General features: G+C 37.7%; 1 protein-coding gene and 1 pseudogene across 1 annotated transcript; both read left to right on the forward strand.

Moving 5' to 3' along the window:
- Positions 1-237: 237 nt before the first annotated feature.
- Positions 238-1,149, forward strand: LOC127677426 (olfactory receptor 2A1/2A42-like; annotated as a pseudogene).
- Positions 1,150-16,584: 15,435 nt separating this feature from the next.
- On the forward strand, positions 16,585-17,526 carry LOC127677427 (olfactory receptor 2A1/2A42-like). Its single transcript, XM_052172510.1, has one exon. The coding sequence runs from the start codon at positions 16,585-16,587 to the stop codon at positions 17,524-17,526; it is 942 nt and encodes a 313-aa protein (XP_052028470.1).
- Positions 17,527-22,501: the final 4,975 nt, after the last annotated feature.

The raw sequence follows: 22,501 nt of genomic DNA on the forward strand, positions 1-22,501 counted from the left end.
GTTTTACTTGCTTTTTATTTTAACAAATTTTATAAGTATATTTTTTTAATTTTCATTAATTAAGTTACTTGGGGCAGATACTTACAATATTCTATGCCTAAGACAAGGAAACAATAGTTGTATCTAATACATTTGTGAATGACAGAGTCCATTGTGGGTGTCACAGTGTCAAAAAATTTGACGCCTCTCTTAGAAATAGTTGTGTCTCAGTTCTCTGCATCTCTGTTTCATAGGAAAATGGAGGAATGTCAGTCAATGGTCACAGAGTTTGTACTGCTAGGATTCTGCCTTGGCTGAAAGATTCACTGTTTTGTATACTTCTCTCTCTTCTAGACTTTCACCTTGTTGAGGAATGAGGTCATCCTTAGAATAATCTGTTGAGACCCCAGACTCCAAAACCCCATGTATTTCTCCCACTCCCATCTGGCCATTGTTGACATTACATAAGCCTGCACCACAGTGCCTCAGATGCTGGTGAACCTCCTAGATCCATCCAAGCTTATTTCCTTTGCCAGATGCACAACACAGATGTGTCTCTTTTTAGCTTTTGTACACACAGAATGTTCCCTCCTCGTGGTGATGCACTATGACCAGTATATGTCACCCACTCTGATATTCTGAAGCATCATGGACTGGAGAGCCTGTGCTACTGTGGCTATCACACCTGGGCATGTGGCACTCTTCTTGGCATGTTCATATTAGCCTCATCCTGAGTCTGCCCTTCTGGGAAACAAATGAAACCAACCATTTCTTCTATGGAACCCTGTCTATCCTCAAGCTGGACTCAACAAAGGCATCACCTACACTGCTTCTGTGCTCATCTTAGTAGGGGCTCTATACTTTGTGCTAGTCTCCAACAGATACATCATGGTGTCTGTCCTCAGGATGAAGTCATACGAGGGCCTCAGAAAGGCCTTCTGGGCCTGTTCTTCCCACCACTATGTGGTTGGGCTCTTTTTTTTTTCAGCACCATCATTATGTGTATGGCCCCAAGCCCCAGGAACCTGAAGAGCAACAGAAAAGCCTTTTCCTTTTTTACAGTTTTTTAAACCCATGTTGAACTTCCTGATCGACAGGATAAAGAACACTGTGGTAAAGGGTGTTCCCTGGAAGGCACTGTGCAAAGAAATTCATTCACAGTTGGTATGATGTTTGAGCCCACCAGGCTCAGAAGTTTCTGCTAATGTTAGTCTCCAGTTATTACCCAAATATGAAAACATTCACATTGTCTTTTTTTTCTGTATCTGATGATAAGAACACATCTTCCTTCTCCAGGTATAGGAAAAAATATAGACAAGTTTCATCATAGACACAAAGCTTTATCAGATATGGCTAATTTCCAATTGAATTGATTATAGAATTACAGGGTGTTTTAAATCATTTTCTAGGCCCCCAAAATTTCATACCATCATACTTTTAAGGTAATCATGTAACTTCATAAACTGCACGAGATTTCAAAGTGAAACAAGCTATACTCAGATACAGTGAACCTGAAAGTCAATCCCACACTGGTTCATTCTCCTGAAGTTGCATTTGCCCAGTCCAGGAAACACAGGACATCTAGTTGTGCTTTGTGAGGCCAAGAACTTTTATATTCAAGTTATTGACACATATTAGGATGTTAATTTGTTGCCTGAGTGAAGGAACAAAATTAAAACAAGAACTACAGGAGGAAGAAGAGGGAAGTATCTCTTTAAAGACTATAACAATGAAGTCATTGCAGCTTCATTTATAGACTGGGAAGTCAGCCCACTCATTGGTAACTAGTAAAAGGATAGATGTGAGCATTGTCTCCTTGAATAAACTGAAATTGAAAATCAGGTTAAACTATTGGGGTCGTGTTATATTCCTCTACAACCATACTATGATGAACTGTGATTTATATCTTTGTGCAAACATTTCTATGCACTGTTTCCCAGCATCTTTCCATCAGCCCTCAACATCCAGATGCATGTCACTGCCCTCCAACATCATCTTCCATTCCATGAAAAGCTTTACAGATAGAGTTGGTGCCAATAGAGCTCTGCAACTCAGTTAAAAACTAGAGATTGATATTCAGTTCCCAAATATTATAGGTGATTTCCCAATAAGTTATCTATGTAATCATTTAGTGTATATGCAAATGTATTCTTTGGTCTGCTAGTAGTACATGCACAAACATATGGAATAGAATAGATCACAGGGTGAAATAGTCTCTGATGGTCCTTCCCTCAGGCTCTGCTCCATACTTTATATCTCTGTATCTCCTTCTGTGGGTACTTAGTTACCCCTTCTAAGAAGGACCAGAGTATCCATACTTTGTTCTTCCTTCTTTTTGGGCATCATTTGATATGTGAATTGTGCCTTGGATATTCCAAGCTTCTGGGTTCATACCCACTTATTAGTGAGTACATACCATGTGTGTTCTTTTGTGATTGGGTTACCTCACTTAGGATGATATTTTCCAGTTCTTCCCATTTGCCTAAGAACCCCATTTTTAATAGGGTTATTTGACTCTCTGGAGACTAACTTGTTGAGTTCTTTGCACACATTGGATATTAACCCTCTATCAAATGTAAGGTTTGTAATGATCTTTTCTGAATCTGTTGGTTTCTGTTTTTTCCTACTAACAGTGTCCTTTGCCTTACAGAAACTTTGCAGTTTTATGAGGTCTCATTTGTCAATTCTTGGTCTTAGAGCATAAGCCATTGGTGTTCTATTCAGGAAATTTTCCACTATGCCCGTGTGTTCAAGGCTCTTCCCCACTTTCTCTTCTATAAGTTTCAGTGTATCTGTTTTTATGTGAACATCCTTGATCCACTTGTACTTGAGCTTAGTACAAGGAGGTAAGAATGGATCAATTTGCATTTTTCTACATGTGGACCTCCAGTTAATCCAACACCATATGTTAAAATTACTGTCTTTTCTCCACTGAATGTTTTTAGCTCTTTTATCAAATATCAAGTGACTTGTAGGCATTTCTGGGTCTTCAATTCTATTCCATTGATCTTCCTGCCTGTCTCTGTACCAACATCATACAGTTTTTATCACTATTTCTCTGTAGTAGACCTTGAGGTCAGGGATTGTAATTCCCCTAGGAGATCTTTTCTTTTGGAGAAGAGTTTTCACTACCGTGGGTTATTTTATTACTCCAAATAAATTTGCTAGCTCTATGAAAAATTGATTTGGAATTTTGATGGGCATTGCATTGAATATGCAGAGTGCTTTCACCAAGATGGCCATTTTTACTATATTAATCCTTCCAATCCATGAGCATGAGAGAACTTTCCATCTTCTGAGATCTTTTATGATTTCTTTCTTCAGAGGCTTGAAGTTCTTGTCATACAGATCTTTCATTTGCTTGGTTAGAGACACACCAAGGTATGTAATGTTATTTTTGACTATTATGAACAGTGCCATTTCCCTAATTTCTTTCTCAGCTTGTTTATCCTTTGAGTAGAGGAAGGCTACTAATTTGTTTGGATTAATTTTATATCCAACCACTTTGCTGAAGTTGTTTATGAACTGTAGGAGTTCTCTAGTGGAAGTTTTGGGGTCACTTAAGTATATGATCATATGATCTACAAATAGTGATACTTTGACTTCTTCCTTTCCAAATTGTATACTTTTGGCTTCCTTTTGTTATCTAAAATTGCTCTCGCTAGGACTTCAGGTACTATATTGAATAGATTGGGAGAGAGTGGGCAGCCTTGTCTGGTCCCAGATTTTAGTGTGATTGCTTCAAGCTTCTCTTCATTTAGTTTGATGCTGGCTACCGGTTTGCAGTATATTGCTTTCACTATTTTTAGGTATGGGCCTTGAATTCATGATCTCTCCAAGACTTTTATCATGAAGGGATGCTTAAATTTGTCAAAAGTCTTTTCAGCATCTAATGAAATGACCATGTGGTTTATGTAGTGGATTGCATTGATGGATTTCCATATATTGAACCATTCCTGCATCCCTGGGGTGAAGCCTACTTCATCATGGTGAATAATTGTTTTGATGCATTCTTGGATTCAGTTGGCCAGAATTTTGTTGAGAATTTTGCATCAATGTTCATAAGGGAAATCAGTCTGAAATTCTCTTTCCTTCTTTGCTCTTTGTTTGGTTTAAGTATAAGCATCATTGTGGCTTCATAGAATGAATTGGGTAATATTTCTTGAATTTCTATTTTGTAGAATAGTTTGAAAAGTATCAGTATTAGCCTTTTTGAAAATCTGATAGAATTTTCCACTAAACCCATCTGGTCCTGGGCTTTTTGGGGGAGGGAGACTATTAGCAACTGCTTCTATTTTCTTAGGACTATTTAGATGGTTTATCTAATCCTGTTTTAACATTGGCACCTGGTATATATCTAGAAAACTGTCCATTTTGTCCAGATTTTCAAATTTTGTTGAGTATAAGCTCTTGTATTAGGATCTAATGATTTATTGAATTTTCAGAGTTTCTGTTGTTATGATTCCCTTTTCATTTCTGATTTTATTAATTTGGGTAGTGCCTCTGTGCCCCCTGGTTAGTCTGGCTAAGGGGCTTTCTATCTTGTTTATTTTCTCAAAGAACCAGCTCCTGGCTTTGTTGATTCTTTGTATAGATTTTTTTTCTATTTGATTATTTCAGCCCTGAATTTGATTATTTCTTCTCCTCTTGGGTGGATTTGCTTCTTTTTGTTCTAGAGATTTCAGGTGTGGGTAGCAGTGCCATACAGTTTTTATCACTATTGCTCTGTAGTAGAGCTTGACATCAGGATGGTGATTCCCCAAAGAGATCTTTTCTTGTGGAGAATAGATTTCACTATCCTGGGTTTTTCGTTATTCTAAATGAATTTACAGATAGCTTTTTTTAGCTCTGTGAAGAATTGATTTGGAATTTTAATGGCAATTGCACCAAATGTGTAGATTGTTTTCAGCAAGATGGCCATTTTTACTGTATTAATCCTGCCAATCCATGAGCATGGGAGATCTTTCCATGTTCTGAGATCTTCAATTTCTTTCTTCGGAGGCTTGAAGTTCTTGTCATACATATCTTTCACTTGCTTCGTTAGAGTCACACCAGGGTATGTAATATTTTTTGTGTCTATGGTGAAGGATGTTATTTCCCTAATTTCTTTCTCAGCTTCTTCATCCTTTTAGTAGAGGAAGGCTACTGATTTGTTTGAGTTAATTTTATATCCAGCCACTTTGCTGAAGTTGTTTAACCACTTAAGGAGTTCTCTGGTAAATTTTTGGGGTTGCTTAAGTATACAATCATATCATCTGCAAATAGTGATTTTTCAATTCTTCCTTTTCAATTTGTATACCTTTAACCTCCTTTTGTTGTCTAATTGCTTTGGCTATGACTTCAAGTTCTATATTGAATACATTGGGAAAGAGTGGGTAGCCTTGTCTGGTTCCTGATTTTAGTTGGATTGCTTCAAGTTTCTCTCCATTTAATTTGATGTTGACTGCTAGTTTCTATATATTGCTTTCACTATGTTTAGGTATAGGCCTTGAATTCTTGAGCTCTCCAAGACTTTTAACATGAAGGGATGCTGAACTTTGCCAAAAGCTTTTTAAGCATGTAATAAAATGACCATGTGTTTTTTTTTCTTTGAGTTTGTTTGTGTAGTGGATTACATTGATGAATTTCTGTATATTGAACCAGCTCTGCATCCCTGGGATGAAACCTACTTCATTGTGGGGAATTACTGTTTTGATGCATTCTTGGATTTGGCTGGCCAGAATTTTATTGATTATTTTTGCATCAATGTTCACAAGGGAAATTGGTCTGAAATTCTATATCCTTGTTTGGTCTTTGTTTGGTTTAGGTATAAGCATTATTGTGGCTTCATAGAGTGAATTGGGCAGTGTTACTTGTGTTTCTATTTTGTGGAACAGTTTGAAGAGTATCATCTGTATTAGGTCTCCTTTCAAGATCTGATAGAATTCCCCCACGAAACCCATCTGGTCCTAGCCTTTTTTTTTTTTTTTTTTTTTTTTTTTTTTTTTTTTTTTTGGTTGGGAGACTATTAACAACTGCTTCTATTTCCTCAGGACTTATGGGACTATTAAGATGGTTTATCTGATCCTGTTTTAACATTATCATGAGGTATGTGTCTAGAAAATTGTCCATTTTGTCCAGATTTTCCAATTTTGTTGAGTATATCTGATGAATTTTTTGAATTTCCACAGTTTCTGTTGTTTTGTCTCCCTTTTCATTTCTGATTTTATTAATTTGGGTAATGCCTCTGTGCTCTCTGGTTAATCTGACTAAGGGTTTATCTGTCTTGTTGATTTTCTCAAAGAACCAAGTTCTGGTTTTGTTGATTCTTCATATAGTTCTTTTGGTTTCTACTTAGTTGATTTCAGCTGTGAGTTTAATTATTTCCTGTCATCTACTCCTCTTGGGTACATTTGCTTCCAAGATTTCAGGTGTGTTATCAAGCTACTAGTGTAAGCTCTGTCCATTTTATCTTTGGAGGCACTTAGAGCTATGCATTTTCCTCTCAGCACTGCTTTCCTTGTGTCCCATACGTTTTACTATGATGTGTCCTAATTTTCATTAAATTCTAAAAAGTCTTTAATTTCTTTCTTTATTTCTTCCTTGACCAAGCTATCATTGAGTAGAGCGTTGTTCAATGTCCATATGTATCTGTGTTTTCCATTGTTTTTGTTTGAACTTAAGACCAGCCTTAGACTGTGGTGATCTGATAAGGCACATGTGATTATTTCAATATTCCTGTATCTGTTGAGGCCTGTTTTGTGGCCAATTGTATGGCCAATTTTGGAGAAGGTACCATGAGGTGCTGAGAAGAAGGTATATTCTTCTGCTTGAGGATGGAATCTGTTAGATCCATTTGGTCCATAACTTCTGTTAGTTTCACTGTGTCTCTATCTAATTTGTGCTTCCATTATTTGTCTATTGTTGTTAGTGGTATGCTGAAGTCTCCCACTATCATTGTATAGAGTGCAATGTGTGCTTTTAGCTTTAGTAAAATTTCTTTTATGAATGTGGGTGCCCTTGCATTCGGAGCATAGATGTTCAGAATTGAGAGTTCATCTTGGTAGATTTTTCCTTTGACCAGTATGAAGTGTCCCTCCTTATCTTTTTTGACAAATTTGGTTGAAAGTCAATTTTATCCAACATAAGAATGGCCACTCCAACCCCAAGGTCTGAAACACCCTATCTCAAAATCCAAAGTGGACAACTCCTGGAGAACATGAGTTGACTGTTGTCCTCCACATGGACATGCACTGATATGCACATATACATATACATACCCATATATATATATATATGTATATATATATATACATATATATATATTTACCCATATATATATACACTGATATGAATATATATCTAAATACACATAAACAAACAGATTAATTAATAAACATTGTTTTATTAATAGCATACCAGAGGCATAAATATTTTATTTCAAAGATATTTACTGAATAAATTTTCAAAGATACTTTCACCTAAAGAAAAAAAAAAGAAAAAGAAAAGAAATGACCACTCCAGCTTGTTTCTTGGGACCATTTGCTTGGAGAATTGTTTTCCAACCTTTGAGTCAGAAGTAGTGATTGCCTTTGTCACTGAGTTGGGTTTCCTGTATGCAGCAAAATGTTGGGTCCTATTTATATATCCAATCTGTTAGTCTATGTCTTTTATTGAGGAATTGAGTCCATTGATATTAAGAGATATTAAGGAAAAGTGATTATTACTTCCTACTAATTTCGTTGTTAATGGTGGAATTCTGTTTGTATAGCCATCTTCGTTTGGGTTTATTGAAAGATTACTTAATTCCTTTATCTAGGGTGAAGTTTCCCTCCTGTGTTGGTATTTTCCAACTATTATCCTTTGTAGAGCTGAATTTGTGGAAAGATATTATGTAAATTGGCTTTGTCATGGAATGTCTTGTTTTCTCTGTCTATGGTAATTGAGAGACTTGCTGGATATAGCAGTCTGGGTTGGCATTTGTGTTCCCTTAGGGTCTTTATGACATCTGCCCAGGCTCTTCTGGCTTTCATAGTCTCTGGTGTAATTCTGAGAGGTCTACCTTTATATGTTACTTGATCTTTTTCCCTTACTGCTTTCAATATTCTTTCTTTGTTTAGAGCATTTGGTGATTTAATTATTATGTGCCGGGAAGACTTTGTGTTCTGGTCCAGTCTGTTTGGAGTTCTGTAGGCTTCTTGTGTGTTTATGGGCATCTCTTTCTTTAGGTTAGGGAAGTTTTCTTCTAAAATTTTGTTGAAGATATATACTAGCCCATTAAGTTGTAAATCTTTGCTCTCTTCTATATCTATAGTCTTTAAATTTGGTCTTCTCATTGTTTCCTGGATTTGCTGGATGTTTTGGGTTACAAGCTTTTTGCATTTTGCATTTTCTGTGACTGTTGAGTCAATATTTTCTATGGAATCTTCAGTACCTGAGATTCTTTCTTCTATCGCTTGCATTCTGTTGTTGATGCTTGTATCTATGACCCCTGATTTCTTTCCAAGGTCTTCTATCTCCAGAGTTGTGTCCTTTTGTGATTTCTTTATTGTTTCTACTTCCATTTTTAGATCCTGGATGGTTTTGTTCAGTTCCTTCACTTGATTGGTTGTGTTTTCCTGAAATTCTTTAAGGGATTTCTGTGTTTCCTCTTTAAGGACTTCTATCTGTTGACCCATGTTCTCCTGTATTTCTTTAAGAGAGTTATTTATGTCCTTCTTGAAGCACTCTATCAGCATCATGAGATGTGATTTTTTAAATCCAGCTCTTGTTTTTCCGATGTATCCAGGATATTCTGTTGTGGGAGAACTGGGTTTGGATGGTGCCATGTTGCCTTGGTTTCTGTTGGTAATGTTCTTGCATTTGCCTTTTGCCATCTGGTTGTCTCTGGTGTTAGCCCATCTTGCTGCCTTGGACTGTGGCTTATCTGTCCTGCATATCTGTCTGTGTATCTGTATTCCCTGGATTCCCATTCTTTCTGTGCACACAAGTATGTAGGCACTCCTGGGCAACCAGCTGTCCTGTGGTGGTGTTTATGTATGTAGCTCTGTGGCCCAGGATCATCTCTGCGCTCTCAGGCCTCTCTACAGTCCTGGGAGGTTAGCTATCTCCCTGCTTCAACTAGATATGGCATACTGTGCTCCCAGGCCTCTCAGTGTTCCAAATGCCCTGAGCACAGCTGGTTCTCAAATGCCCTGAGTGCAGCTAGTTCTCCAATGCCCTGAGCACAGCTGGTTTTCAAATGCCCTGAGTGCAGCTGGTTCTCTAGGATGTATCAGAAAATGATAACTTCACTGAGGCAGAGCTGGCAATAGTCTGCCCCAGAAGAAAGGACAGGCAGAGGAAGCCTCAATTTACTTTCAACAGAACATTTGAGTAAGAGTGATAGTTATTGGTGTTATGGGTTTTTTTTTCAAGAATTTTAAAGTTTTGGGGTTTTTTTTGTTATATTTTTAAATATAAACCTTAATTACTAATCCTTTAATTTTTCAGGTTTCTATCCATAATGTGTGTTGACCATAAATAATGTTTTCTATTAGGCTGGTTCATATAGATTTTTCAGGCTACTACTCCCTAGAGGCAATTTTTCTTATTTCTGTGGTTAAAAATAATGCAAACATTTATAAACATATTTGTTTCAGTTAAACTTTGCTTCCTGTGTTTACATTTTCCATGTGTTTATGTTTCACAGTAACAGCTTGTTGAAACAGAGACAGTCCCATCTTGCTTATGCAGTAAAAGTGATTTAGGTAATGTATTTTCTGAATTTCAACATGTTTGCCATCATGAAATTTTATGTTTAACTTGACCAGACTTAAACTTTCAGTCTCGTTGACTAGAATGATTCTTTATGACTTATGTTTATATGGTGAAGATTTCTTATGGTTATCATGGGAATTTTATTTACATTAGTTGCTGCTTGCCTGGATTCAAAAAGAAGATAAAATGTTTATGGAGTGTCCTCTGTGCATAGGGGTTTCATATAAGAAACCATAAGATTTGGTTTTCCCTAAAACAGTATTTTTCCTTGTTATGGATGCATACTCACAACAGAGGTGGCCATGGCCTGCAATGACGGGGAAAATATGAGACTCTCCCTTGGGTTTATACTTTCTCTCCAGAAGACTGGGATCACAATGCAATAAACTCACTACTTTATAAAGCTCAATGTAACTTCGACTACAATTGTTATTTCTCCAGTGTCCAATACCAGAAAGAAACAAAACATAAAAATAAAAATGCTCTTAGTATTGTATATTTCCATCATCCAGGAATAGATGGTAACTCATAAGGGACACCACCTTGTAGATGCTCCTGTCTTCCCAGGAGGGGTCAGCCACTGAAGCAAGTCACACTGCCCCACCTTTCAGAAGGAGCTGGATGAGCACTAACAAGTAATGGTTTACACTTGAGCTTCCTACCTTAGAAGGTGCTGCCATAAGACAGGCCCCCCCAAAGCCGCTGTAGAATACTTTAGTCACTCCTTGGACTCCTTACTCTTTCTTATTTGTTTGTTTATGTCCCAAAAACTGCCCTTCTCCAGGTCAGCCCCTCACGGGAGCCCTCCCCCATACTGCCTTCCCTTCTCCTCTGAGAGGCTGGGTCACCCCTGGGAACCCCTAACAATGGCACATCACGTTTCTGAAGAATTAGGTGCATCATCTCTACATGAGGGAGACAAGACAGCCCTGTTCGAGAGCTGATTCCACAGTCAGGTTACAGCTTTAGGGCACCACCCACCCTTTCCAGTTGTTGGGGACCCTCACAGAGACTGAATTGCAGATATATTATATATGTGCCAGGGGCCTTGGTCCAGCCTGTGTATGCTCTTTTGGTCAGCGGTTTAGTCTCTGAGCACTCGCAGAGCTCAACATTTGTTGACTCTGTTAGTCTTCCTGTGGTGTTCTTACCTACTTCAGTGCTTCCCCCAACTCTTCCATAAGAGTCCTGCAGCTACATTCAATGTTTGGCTGTGGTATCTGCATTTGTTTCAGTTAGCTGCTGGGTAGAGCTTCTTAGGGACAGTCATGCTAGGCTCCTGTCTACAAGCATAACAGAGTATCATTAATAGTGTCAGGGATTGGTGCTTGCCCATGGGATGGGTCTCAATTTGGGCCAGTTATTGGTTGGCCATTCCCTCTGTCTCTGCTCATCTTTGTCCCCGCACATCTTGGGGGCAAGACACATTTTGGGCCAAAGGTTTCATGGCTGAGTTGGTGTCCTTACTCCTCCACTGGTATTCCTGCCTGGCTACAGATTCCATATCCTCACTCTTAGGCATCTCAGCTAAGATCACCATATACACAAAAACTGGTCTCTGGGACTTCCTAGAGATTACTCCCACCTCTCACTCCTAACAGCTGCAGATTTCCCTTCATTCTTCTGGCCCTCTGACCCTCTGGCCCTATCTCTTATCTGTCCCCACACCCCATCCCGCCACCCCCCCCCCCATTCCCGACCTCATCCCCTCTCCTTTCCAGTTACCTCCCTCCATCTGCCTCCTGTGACTATTTTATTTCCCCTTCTAAATAAGATTCACTCATCCTCACTTCAGCCTTCCTTCTTGTTTAACTTCTATGGATCTGTGGGGTATATCTTGGGAATCCTGTACTTTATGGCTAATGTCTTCTTATCTACATTGCTGGTGGGATTGCAAACTTGTATAGTCACTCTGGAAACCAATCTGGCAGTTTCTCAGAAAATTGGAAATAGCTCTACCTGAAGACCCAGTTATACCTCCTGGGCATGTACCCAAAAGATGCTAATCCATATCATAAGGACACATGCTCCACCATGTTTATAGCAGGTTTATTCATAATAAACAGAAACTGTAAACAAACCAGATGTCCCTCAACCAAAGAATGAATACAGAAAATGTGATTCCTTTACTCAATGGGATACTATTCAGCTAGTAAAACAAGAACATCATGAATTTTGCAGGCATTAGATGGAACTAGAAAATATCATCCCCAACCTTTCTTATGGCTCTCTAAGCAGCTTTCACGGCATCTTCCCCCCTGGAGTGTAACTTGCAATCAGATTAGTATAAGAGTCTTTTTTTTTTTCTATCTATGCTTCAGCCCAGAGCAACTAAATTCCATCGCAAACAAGCTGACTTGCAGACTGGATGCCAGAAGCTCATACACTGGTCCTGCTTCTTGGCAGGCTTACTGGAATCCTCTGGAGACTGGAAATGATGCTATTCTGAAAGTTATGAGCTTATATAATGAGAAGTATTTGGGAACTCTAGTGAGAGTTGTAGTCTCAGAGGTATGTTCGATGGTTATGTTTCCTAATTGTGTGCTGGGAATAAGAACAGAAATAGAAAAACACAATTGCTTCCTCACTGCCTTTAGCAGAGGTGGGCATGCAGGTATTTCATGGCATAGCCCTTCCTGAGATTCCCTCAAGACTGCCATCTAGGCTGGGCCCTAAGGTAGCACGAGCTCCTTTCCTGAGTATGCACCTGCATTCTAGGCAGTTCCATGGGGATCTGAGGATACAGGATCTGGACCAACCTCCAGATGCTTCCTCTTTTGAAATCCTTGTCTTTAATGCTCAGATAAAAATGGTGTCCGGCTTTATTTTACTACCAAAGTCCTCTCAGATTTTTTAAAGCTTCTGGGTTTTGGTCTGCTCTTCCTCTGTTATTAGCACACTTTATTAATCAGGAAGAGAAATCAATTGTCTCTATGGATGCTGAATTTATATGCTCATTAATCTACATGAATAGTAAGTAATTTCTACATGTGAGCTTGGATAAAATATGTGAAATGATTGTCCTGCTCAACAATATAGTAGAAGAGTAGGATATGTTACAGAATAATGATTCATTTCAGAACAATTAATATATGTTGGTGATTTCATAAAGGTTACATTTAATTCTTGTCACCTCTATCAAAATACATGCTAAACTAATGAAAATAATTTTATTAGAATGGAATATGAAGCCAAATGAATATCAAGTCTATGTCTTAAGCATACATTTCATTGAACACAGATTTAGGAATATATTTAGAAAAGTAGAATGTGCTGAAAAATAAATACATGTTAAATCATCTGAGGCCTGGGGATGCATTTGTGGAGTGTGTATGGAAATGGACAGATGTGTCTGATCATGTGGCAAAGTGAGAAAAGGACGAAATGTCAAGAAACACTACATGTCCTACTTAGAAGATTTTGATGTTTAAAGTTTACCTTTATATGAATCTCTTTGTCCTGAAGATATTTTTGGACTAAAGTCTTCACAATATTAGTTTCATCAGCTTGCCCTACTTTGTATTTCCATAGTTCTTGGTGCATAGGATACCACTCAATAGAGTCATCCCTAAAATGACCAGGCAAAGACTCTCTTTATAATAGTACGAGCAAGAAAGCTAATCCATTTTCTCTTCTTTCTCATTACATACAAGTAACCAGGCTTCTATTTGAGCTGCACAATTGATAAACAACAGGAAGTCATATGACAGATTCTGTCTGGCCCAGGTCTGCAACTACAGAGAAGAGACAAATGTCTATCAAACTTTGAGATTCGCTTTTCTAAATATGGAGTATTTAAGTGTCGACGCTTTGCTATACAGAAAAAAATCATGTCTCTTACTTAAATATTTACTCTAGAATGTTTAAGCCACTAGATGCTATTTTAACTGGATAAAAGTTTGTCAACTTGTACATTTTTATAATCATTTATTACATGCATACATTCATACATGTGATGTACATTAATGTATACATCATACCTGAAATTTATATTTGTAACTGGACTACATATGAGTGGGAAGTCCTTATAGACATCTTAGTAATTAGCTTCCATTTATTGATCTTAATTAGTACTAGATATGTCAAAGGTTATCTAATACAAATATAAAAGAAATAAATATTAAACTCAAGGGCTTAATATATTGTAAACTCTTTAGTCGATCTTATCAAATATTAAGGATCTTACTTTTAACACAGATTGCAAGAAAGACATTTTGTGGGGTTTGGGTTTTTTTCCTTATAGAAAGATAGAACTGATTTAGCATAATTGTTAGAGACTATATCTTTAAATAAATCAGATCTCATATTAAAACAAAAGTTAGTTATTTTCACATAACAAACATCTGGAATACAAAATAATCAATTGTTTTCTACTGGTGTGGAACATGTGTGTTTCAAGACTGAAACAATAGTGCTAACAAGATACTAATATATCTGACTTCTCCATCTTTCTGTGTCACAGAGAGAGAGAGAGAGAGAGAGAGAGAGAGAGAGAGAGAGAGACTATAATCCAGTATTTTTCTATGCATTGTATATGTACTTAGTACTTAAAGTTTGAGTCTGTCATTCTAAAAAATTTAACATTAACCTTATACTGAATCATGTTACAGAATTTTAAAAATATGTATTATTAAATTATTTTCAGTGAATATAAGTTGGCCATATATCAATAATACTTCTATGAAGGTAGGCACAGCATTGGTTGTCATTAAGGAATCTATTTCTTTACAAGGTATGGTATTAAAGGGGTTGTATTGGTCTAGAGTCTGTTCCCTGCTTTCTAGTTCTAGCTTTGGAAATTTTCATTAAGAAGAAAAAGTTCATTCTCCATCAAAGCACAAGTGCATAGGGAACAAGCTAAAATATCTAAATACTCTATATCAAAGTCAAGATGTAACTGAAACACAGAGAATTTTGTTAATCATGTTCCTTCTTTGTTAATCATGTAGGATCACCTATTCAAGAAAAGGAATCACTACCAAGGGCTGAAAATAAGGTAAAATGACAGCTAGAAGAACTACCTGTCCAGTTAGGACATTCCTGTAGGTCATTTTGCATAACTGTCAAATGCTACTTCAAAGGCATGGGGGTCTCTACTCCACATCCATCTTTGTCTGCTTTTTCCCTTCTCCAGCAGGTATTGCATGAAAGTAGCTAATTTGAGCTCAGTGGTTGGTCAAATCCTCCAGCCCTGCCTCTGAGAGATTACATTCCACAATTGAAATGAACAATTGGAATTTCATTTCTAGATCATTGTTGTCATCAGTTATATATGATTCTGTGATTTTACAATATCTGCCTTTAATAACAGTTCTTCAACAAACATTTAACATCCCTTGCTGAATTTGACAGTTAAACCAGGGACTAGCCTAACTTGGTGTCATTCCTAGCACTGATTATTGGAGAAAGTAGCTAAACTTCACATTATTTTTCCAAGGAAATGGCTCTGGCAAAGTTCTCATTGGAAACTATGTTGTATTTCAACAAGACTTAGTGAAGAAATTGTAGTCCAAAATCAAAATCGCAAAGCAAATTTTGTAGACTATTTTATCCCTAATTTATCCATTCAGATTTCTGTAAAGTAACCAACTGGATTATCAGCTTGTCAATATTTTTTCAATTGCCTACTTTCAGAGACTATGACAGTCCTTGATGCTGAGGATCAAGCATCATCTTGTTCCTTTGTTGTTGTTGTTGTTGTTGTTTGTCCTAATAGCAACATTTTTATTTGGGATTTCACAATAGAAAGGATTGAATTAAAGTAAAATGAGTAGGAGGGTAAGGTGAAAGGGCAGAGCCAGCTTCTGAAAGGTCCTTTGACCTCTGCACACAGACTTGATTCAGAATAAATTAACAAAATGCTACCATTTTATAAGGGTTGGAAAGAAAAATAAGACAAGTATCCTTCTGCCTTATTTTCACTTTAGACTAGTTTTATTCGAAATGGGAGTCAAAAAAGATAGGGCAAGAAAAATTCCAAATCATGGACAGCCTTCAAATCCATTATAGTTTATAGGAACACAAAACTTGCCTACTTTATACAGTGCTAGGCTTGCAACACTGTTCGACCCAACACAAACTGCCCTACCTTCTATGTGTAGAAATATGAGTATAGATAATCAATAACTTTCAGTGACCTAGTTGCCAAATTATTAAACACTAATATGTGTTCATTTATCAAAACAAGAATATACATCTTGATTCACTTATATGTAGGTATAATCTATGTTTTAACATGAAAATATTAATTCCATATAGAACTATAATTAAATATTATTTCTACTATTTCTTCCTCATAGCATTGCAAATTGTATGGATGTGGTAAACTTCACCCATTCCATAAGGTACCAGTTAATTTTGTCCATCAAGAGCTGCCTTTATATTCTGGTTATAAATTAAAATTTTGTAAATAACTATTTGAAAATTTTCAACAACCTGATTTCTACCAAAGCAATCTACATTCTCTATTTTTTTCTCTAACATTAGTCTACTAAACGCTCCAGTATTATGTCTGTGACCTAGTTACTTTCCAAAAGAGTGGCAAACATGAAAATAAACACTATATCATGAAATTTTTGTTCATATAGGTTTGGCAGTTCTTAATTACATCAGTGTCAGTGGTCCAGGTCAGTAACTACTGACATATTTCTCCTCTGAATGTTGGATGCCAACACTGAAATGTGAGTAGATGGACAGGCATTTTTACTATTTGATAACTAATATTTAATTCATTAATTTAATTGAATAAGTTTCTAAGAGCATATTTTAAAAGTGTTTCACTCCAAAAAATTCTGACTTGAAAAAATAAAAAGTTGTTTAATATAATTTCATCTCCTAGTACTTTCTATCTCTCCTTCATAGAAAAAAATGGAAGAAAATCAGACAATGGTCACAGAATTCATTTTGCTGGGATTCTGTCTTGGTTGGAGGATTCATCTGATTCTTTTTATATTGTTCTCTCTCTGCTACATATTTACATTGTTGGGGAATGGGTTCACCCTTGCATTAATCTGCCTAGAGCCCAGGCTGCACTCTCCTATGTACTTCTTCCTGTCCAATCTGGCCACGGTTGACATTGCCTATGCCTGCAATACAGTACCACAAGCATTGGTAAACCTCTTGGATGAGACTAAGCCTATCTCTTTTGCTGGATGCATGATGCAGACTTATCTATTTTTGACATTTGCAAACACAGAATGTGTCCTCCTTGTGGTGATGTCCTATGATCGATATGTGGCCATCTGTCACCCCCTACACTACACTGTCATCATGAGCTGGAGAGTGTGTTCCATTCTGGCTGCTGTTTCCTGGATAGTTAGCTTTCTTCTGGCTCTGGTCCATTTAGTCCTCATCCTGAAGCTGCCTTTCTGTGGACCTCATGAAATCAATCACTTCTTCTGTGAAATCTTGTCTGTCCTCAAGCTGGCCTGTGCTGACACAACACTCAATCAAGTTGTTATCTTTGCAGCCTGTGTGTTTGCCTTAGTGGGGCCCCTATGCTTTGTAATAGCCTCCTACACTCGCATCCTGGTGGCCATACTGAGGATCCAGTCAGGGGAGGGCCGTAGAAAGGCCTTCTCTACCTGTTCCTCCCACCTCTGTGTGGTCGGGCTCTTCTTTGGCAGCACCATCGTCATGTACATGGCCCCCAAGTCCCAGCACCCAGAGGAGCAGCAGAAGATCCTTTTCCTGTTTTACAGTTTTTTCAACCCCATGCTGAACCCCCTGATCTACAGCCTGAGGAATTCTGAAGTCAAGGGCGCCTTCAGGAGGTCACTGTGTAATGAAAATCATTCCCAATTGGTGTGATATGTGGACCACAAGTCTTGGTAGTTTCCTCGAACTTTGATCCCCAACTATTTCCTAAACACAGAAAAAGTCACTACTTTCTTCTTATCTTTATTTAATAGCAAAACACCACACCCTTTCTCTTAATTTGGAGGAAAAATATTACATATGGTGCATCCATTGGCTTTCCATGCTATGACATTTTATCAAACATAATTGGTTTTATTTTGTTTAATTTATTAGCTGTGAAATTAAATACTGTTTAAATTCATTTTCTGGGTCCCAAAGTTTAAATACATTTTATCTAAATTCTAATTACATAACCTCACAAATTACATGTATCATAAGATTAAGAAAACATGCTACATCCACTGACTCCCAAAACCCTATATAGAACTCTCCTCATAGTAGCACAGATCTGGCTCTTTCTTAAACAGTCTGACTTCCAGGACCTCTCTACTTGACCACATATGTCCATCAGTATATATGTATCAGTGCTTTCAAATATGCAAGGCTAGATATCTGAAGATACGACATTGTGAGTAAAGGCAGATTTGTCACAGCTGTATGCTTCATGTTATCTGAGCTCCCAAGTCTGTTAGACTCTGAGTCAGGCATAAGGGGTTAGTTGTCCTGCATAATGATGCTGATAGTCACAGAATCACTACATTTCTAGAGAATCATGAAATACAAAGAAGTTCAGAATAGAGATGGTTCTCATTGAGCATGGAGAGATTTAGGCCAGCTATGTAAAATCTGGAATGAATTGATTCATATTCATTCTCATTCTATCCTCTCTCTGTCTCTGTGTCTCTGTCTCTCTTTGTCTCTCTGTCTCTGTCTCTGTGTGTGTGTATCTGTGTGTGTATCTATGTGTGTGTGTGTGTGTGTCCTCCTCCTCCTCCTCCCTCTTTCCCCTCTCATTTTGACTTAAATTTATTCATGGAAGCATTTTGACTCTACCTTGAAATGTGGAAAGAAGTTAAGAATTACTCTAATGCCAATGACCAGCCTCGGCTTGGTCAGGGATTCCTGTAGAAAGGGTGTTTGGGAGCAGCAAAAAGAACAACTTGAAGTCAAATCTTGGTTCCAAGCTCTCAATCTGTGCTCTGCTCAAGACAGCTTTCTCTGGAGGTCTCAAGATAGCTCTGACAGACCAAGGCCCTGTCTTTTCAATTCAGTCATTTATCCCAGGTTTCCCTTTGATTATCCCATGATGATGTCATTTCCTACCATATCACACAGAATAAGATGGACATTTCATAAATTTTTTCTTAAAGTAGCCCTCCATCAAGACAAAGTAATTCAGACTTAATTTTTATATTCAAAACTATAACCATCCAGGTAGCTTTTACAGAACTAATACCACCTAAAAGATTGGTGGCCTCCATCCAGCCTAAGCATGACAGTACTTAAACATCTTCCTATTCATTAGTCACATCCCACTCTAAGATTTACTCAGTCCTTGAAACATTTCTTATGGAGAGAATATCACTGATTAATAACATCTACCAGAGTAGTTACAGAGAAATTGCAAAACTATTGGGAAAGTAGTCACTTGGAGGTTATTAATTATTAAAATTAATTATAAAAAGTTATGGTGTGTATTACTATTACTCATATGGAAGAAAGAGATTATGAGTCCTTCAAATGGAATGTTCCCAATTACAAGGTCCTGTAGTATAGAATACTATGAATAATGTTGAGATATTAGCTCTAATATATTAAAATGAGAGAATGGAATCTACCCATTGATCTACAAGGTGTCACTAGTATGTGAACTTGTAACTATGTTGCTGACCTGTAAGACTGTTGCTTGTTCTTTGCTAGGGACTATAGTCCAATATTTTTCACTGCATCATGTTTTGTGCCTTCAGATCACTTGGAGAAATGACTGAAATATAGATTTGGATTTGGTGGTTCTGAATAGGATGTGCAGACACTCAATTTTTAATCATCTCTCCTGTTTTGTTGATGGGCTGACCCATGGACCATATTTTAACTATTTCTATGTAGACTGTTTATACATAATTTGCTATTATTCTTAGAAAAACTAGGAGGAAAATAAGAGTTTGCCTGTGTTCTCACAGGGCCTAACCCTGAGCTATGTAATAGGACCCACAGGAGGCTTTGTTTTCTTGCTTCTCTGTGAGCTTTGATAATGAAAGTTCTGTTTAATTTACCATTTTCTTTGTTTTGTGTAGTAATTTCATTTTCTTTTTTTTTATTTTATATATTATTTACATTTCAAATGATTTCCCCTTTCCTGGATCTCCCTTCCCTGAAAGTCTCATAAACCCTCTTCCCTCCCTCCTACTGTTCCCCAATCAACCCCTTCCTAGTTCGCTGTCCTGGTATTCCCCTACACTGCTGCGCTGAGCCTTTCCAGGACCAGGGGCCTCTCCTTCTTCTTGGGCATCCTTTGATATATGAATTGTTTCTTGAGTATTCCAAGCTTCTGAGCTAATATCCGGTTATCAGTGAGTGCATGCTTTGTATGTTCTTTTGTGATTGGGTCACCTCACTCAGGATGACATTCTACAGTACCACCCACTTGCCTAAGAATTTCATGAATTCATTACTTTTAATAGCTGAATAGTATTCCATAGTGTAAATATACCACATTTTCTGTATCCATTCCTCCATTGTGGGACATCTGGGTTCTTTCTAGCTTCTGACTATTATAAATGAGGCTGCTATAAACAGAGTGGAGCATGTACTCATATTACATGCCTGGGAGTTCTCTGGGTATATGCCCAGGAGTGATATAACGGGGTCCTCCAGTAGTATCATGCCCAGATTTCTGAGGAAACGCCAGACTGATTTCCAGAGTGGTTGTAACAGCTTGCAATCCCACCAGCAGTAGAGGAGTGCTCCTCTTTCTCCAGATTCTTGCCAACACCTGCTGTCTCCTGAGCTTTTGATCTTAGACATTCTGACTGGTGTGAGGTGAAATCTCAGGGTTGTTTTGATTTGCATTTCCCTGATAACTAAGGATATTAAACATTTTTTAGGGGCTTCTCGGCCATTCAATATTCCCCAAGTGAAAATTCTTTGTATAGCTCTGTACCTCATTTTTTTTATTTTCTATATTCTTTGTTTACATTCCAAATGCATTCCCCTTTCCCAGTTCCCCCTCCCCATAAGTCCCATAAGCCCTCTTCTCTCTATCCATTAGCCAATCACCCCCTCCCATTTCTCTGCCCTGGTACTCCCCTACAATGCTGGATCAAGCCTTTGCAGGACCAGGGCCCTCTCCTTCCTTCTTCTTAGGAATCATTTAATATGTTAATTGTCTCTTGAGTATTCAGAGCTTCTGGGTTAATACCCACTTATCAGTGACTGTATTCCATGTGTATTCTTTTGTGATTAGGTTACCTCACTTAGGATGATATTGTCCAGTTCCAACCATTTCCCTAAAAATTTCATGAATTCATTTTTTTAATTACTGAGTAGTATTCCATTGTGGAAATATACCACATTTTCTGTATCCATTTATCCACTGAGGGACATCTGGGTTCTTTTCAGCTTCTGGCTATTATAAATAAGGCTGCTATGAACATAGTGGAGCATGTGTCCTTATTGCATGCTGGGGAATGCTCTGGGTATATGCCCAGGAGTGGAGTAACAGGGTCCTCAGAAAGGGTCATGCCCAGTTTTCTGAGGAACTGCCAGAATGATTTTCAGAGTGGTTGTACCAGCTTGCAATCCCACCAGCAGTGGAGGAGTGTTCCTCTTTCTCCACATTCAAGTCAACACTTTCTGTCTCCTGTGTTTTTACTCTTAGCCATTCTGACTGGTGTGAGGTGAAATCTCAGGGTTGTTTTGAGTTGTATTTCCCTAATACTTAATTATATTGAACATTTCTCAAGGTGCTTCTCAGACATTCAAAATTCTTCAGGTGAAAACATTTTTAATAGGGTTATTTGGCTCTCTGGAGTCTAACTGCTTGAGTTCTTTTTATATATTGGATATTAGCCCTCTTTCAGATGTAGGGTTGGTGAAGACCTTTTCCCAATTTGTTGGTTGCCATTTTGTTCTTTTGACAGTGTCCTTTGCCTTACAGAAACTTTGCAATTATATGAGCTCCCATTTGTTAATTCTTGAGCATAAGCTATTTGTGTTCTGTTCATGAAATTTTCTTCTGTGCCCATGTGTTCAAGGCTCTTCCCCAGTTTCTTTTCTATTAGTTTCAGTGTGTCTGGTTTCATGTGGAGGTCCTTGATCCACTTGGACTTGAGCTTAGTACAAGGAAATAATTTGCATTCTTCTGCGTGCTCACCTCCAGTTGAACCAGCACCATTTGTTGGAAAGGCTCTTTTTTCCACTGGATGGTTATAGCTCCTTTGTCAAAGATTAAGTGACCATAAGTGTGTGGGTTCACTTCTGGGTCTTCAATTCTATTCCATTGATCTACCTGCCTGTCACTGTACCAACACCATGCAATTTTTAACACTATTAGTCTATAGTACTGATTGAGGTTGAGGATACTAATTTCCCCAGAAATTCTTTTACTGTTGAGAATAGTTTTAGCTATCCTGGGTTTTTTTGTTATTCCAGATGAATTTGAGAATTGCTCTTTCTAACACTGTGAACAATTGAGTTGGGATTTTGGAGGGGATTGCATTGAATCTGTATATTTCTTTTGGCAAAATGGCCATTTTAATTATATCAATTCTGCCCATTCAAGAGCATGGAAGGTTTTCCATCTTCTGGGGTCTTGGATTTCTTTCTTCAAATACTTGATGGTCTTCTCATTTTGTCCTGGATTTCCTGGATGTTTTGGGTCAGGAGAGTTTTTCAGTTTTCATTTTCTTTGACTGTTGGATCAATGCTTTCTATAGTATCTTCTGCATCTGAGATTCTGTCTTCTATCTCTTGTATTCTGTTGTTGATGCTTGGATCCATGACTTCTGACTTCTTTCCTACATTTTCTATGTCCAGAGTTGTTTCCCTTTATGATGTCATTATTGTTTCTACCTCCATCTTTAGATCC

This window comes from Apodemus sylvaticus, chromosome 2, assembly GCF_947179515.1.
Source record: "Apodemus sylvaticus chromosome 2, mApoSyl1.1, whole genome shotgun sequence".
NCBI classification, from domain to species: domain Eukaryota; kingdom Metazoa; phylum Chordata; class Mammalia; order Rodentia; family Muridae; genus Apodemus; species Apodemus sylvaticus.

What these genes read in the sequence shown, in the direction of transcription:
- LOC127677427 (XM_052172510.1), top strand. Translation starts at nt 16,585, where the DNA reads ATGGAAGAAAATCAGACAATGGTCACAGAATTCATTTTGCTGGGATTC.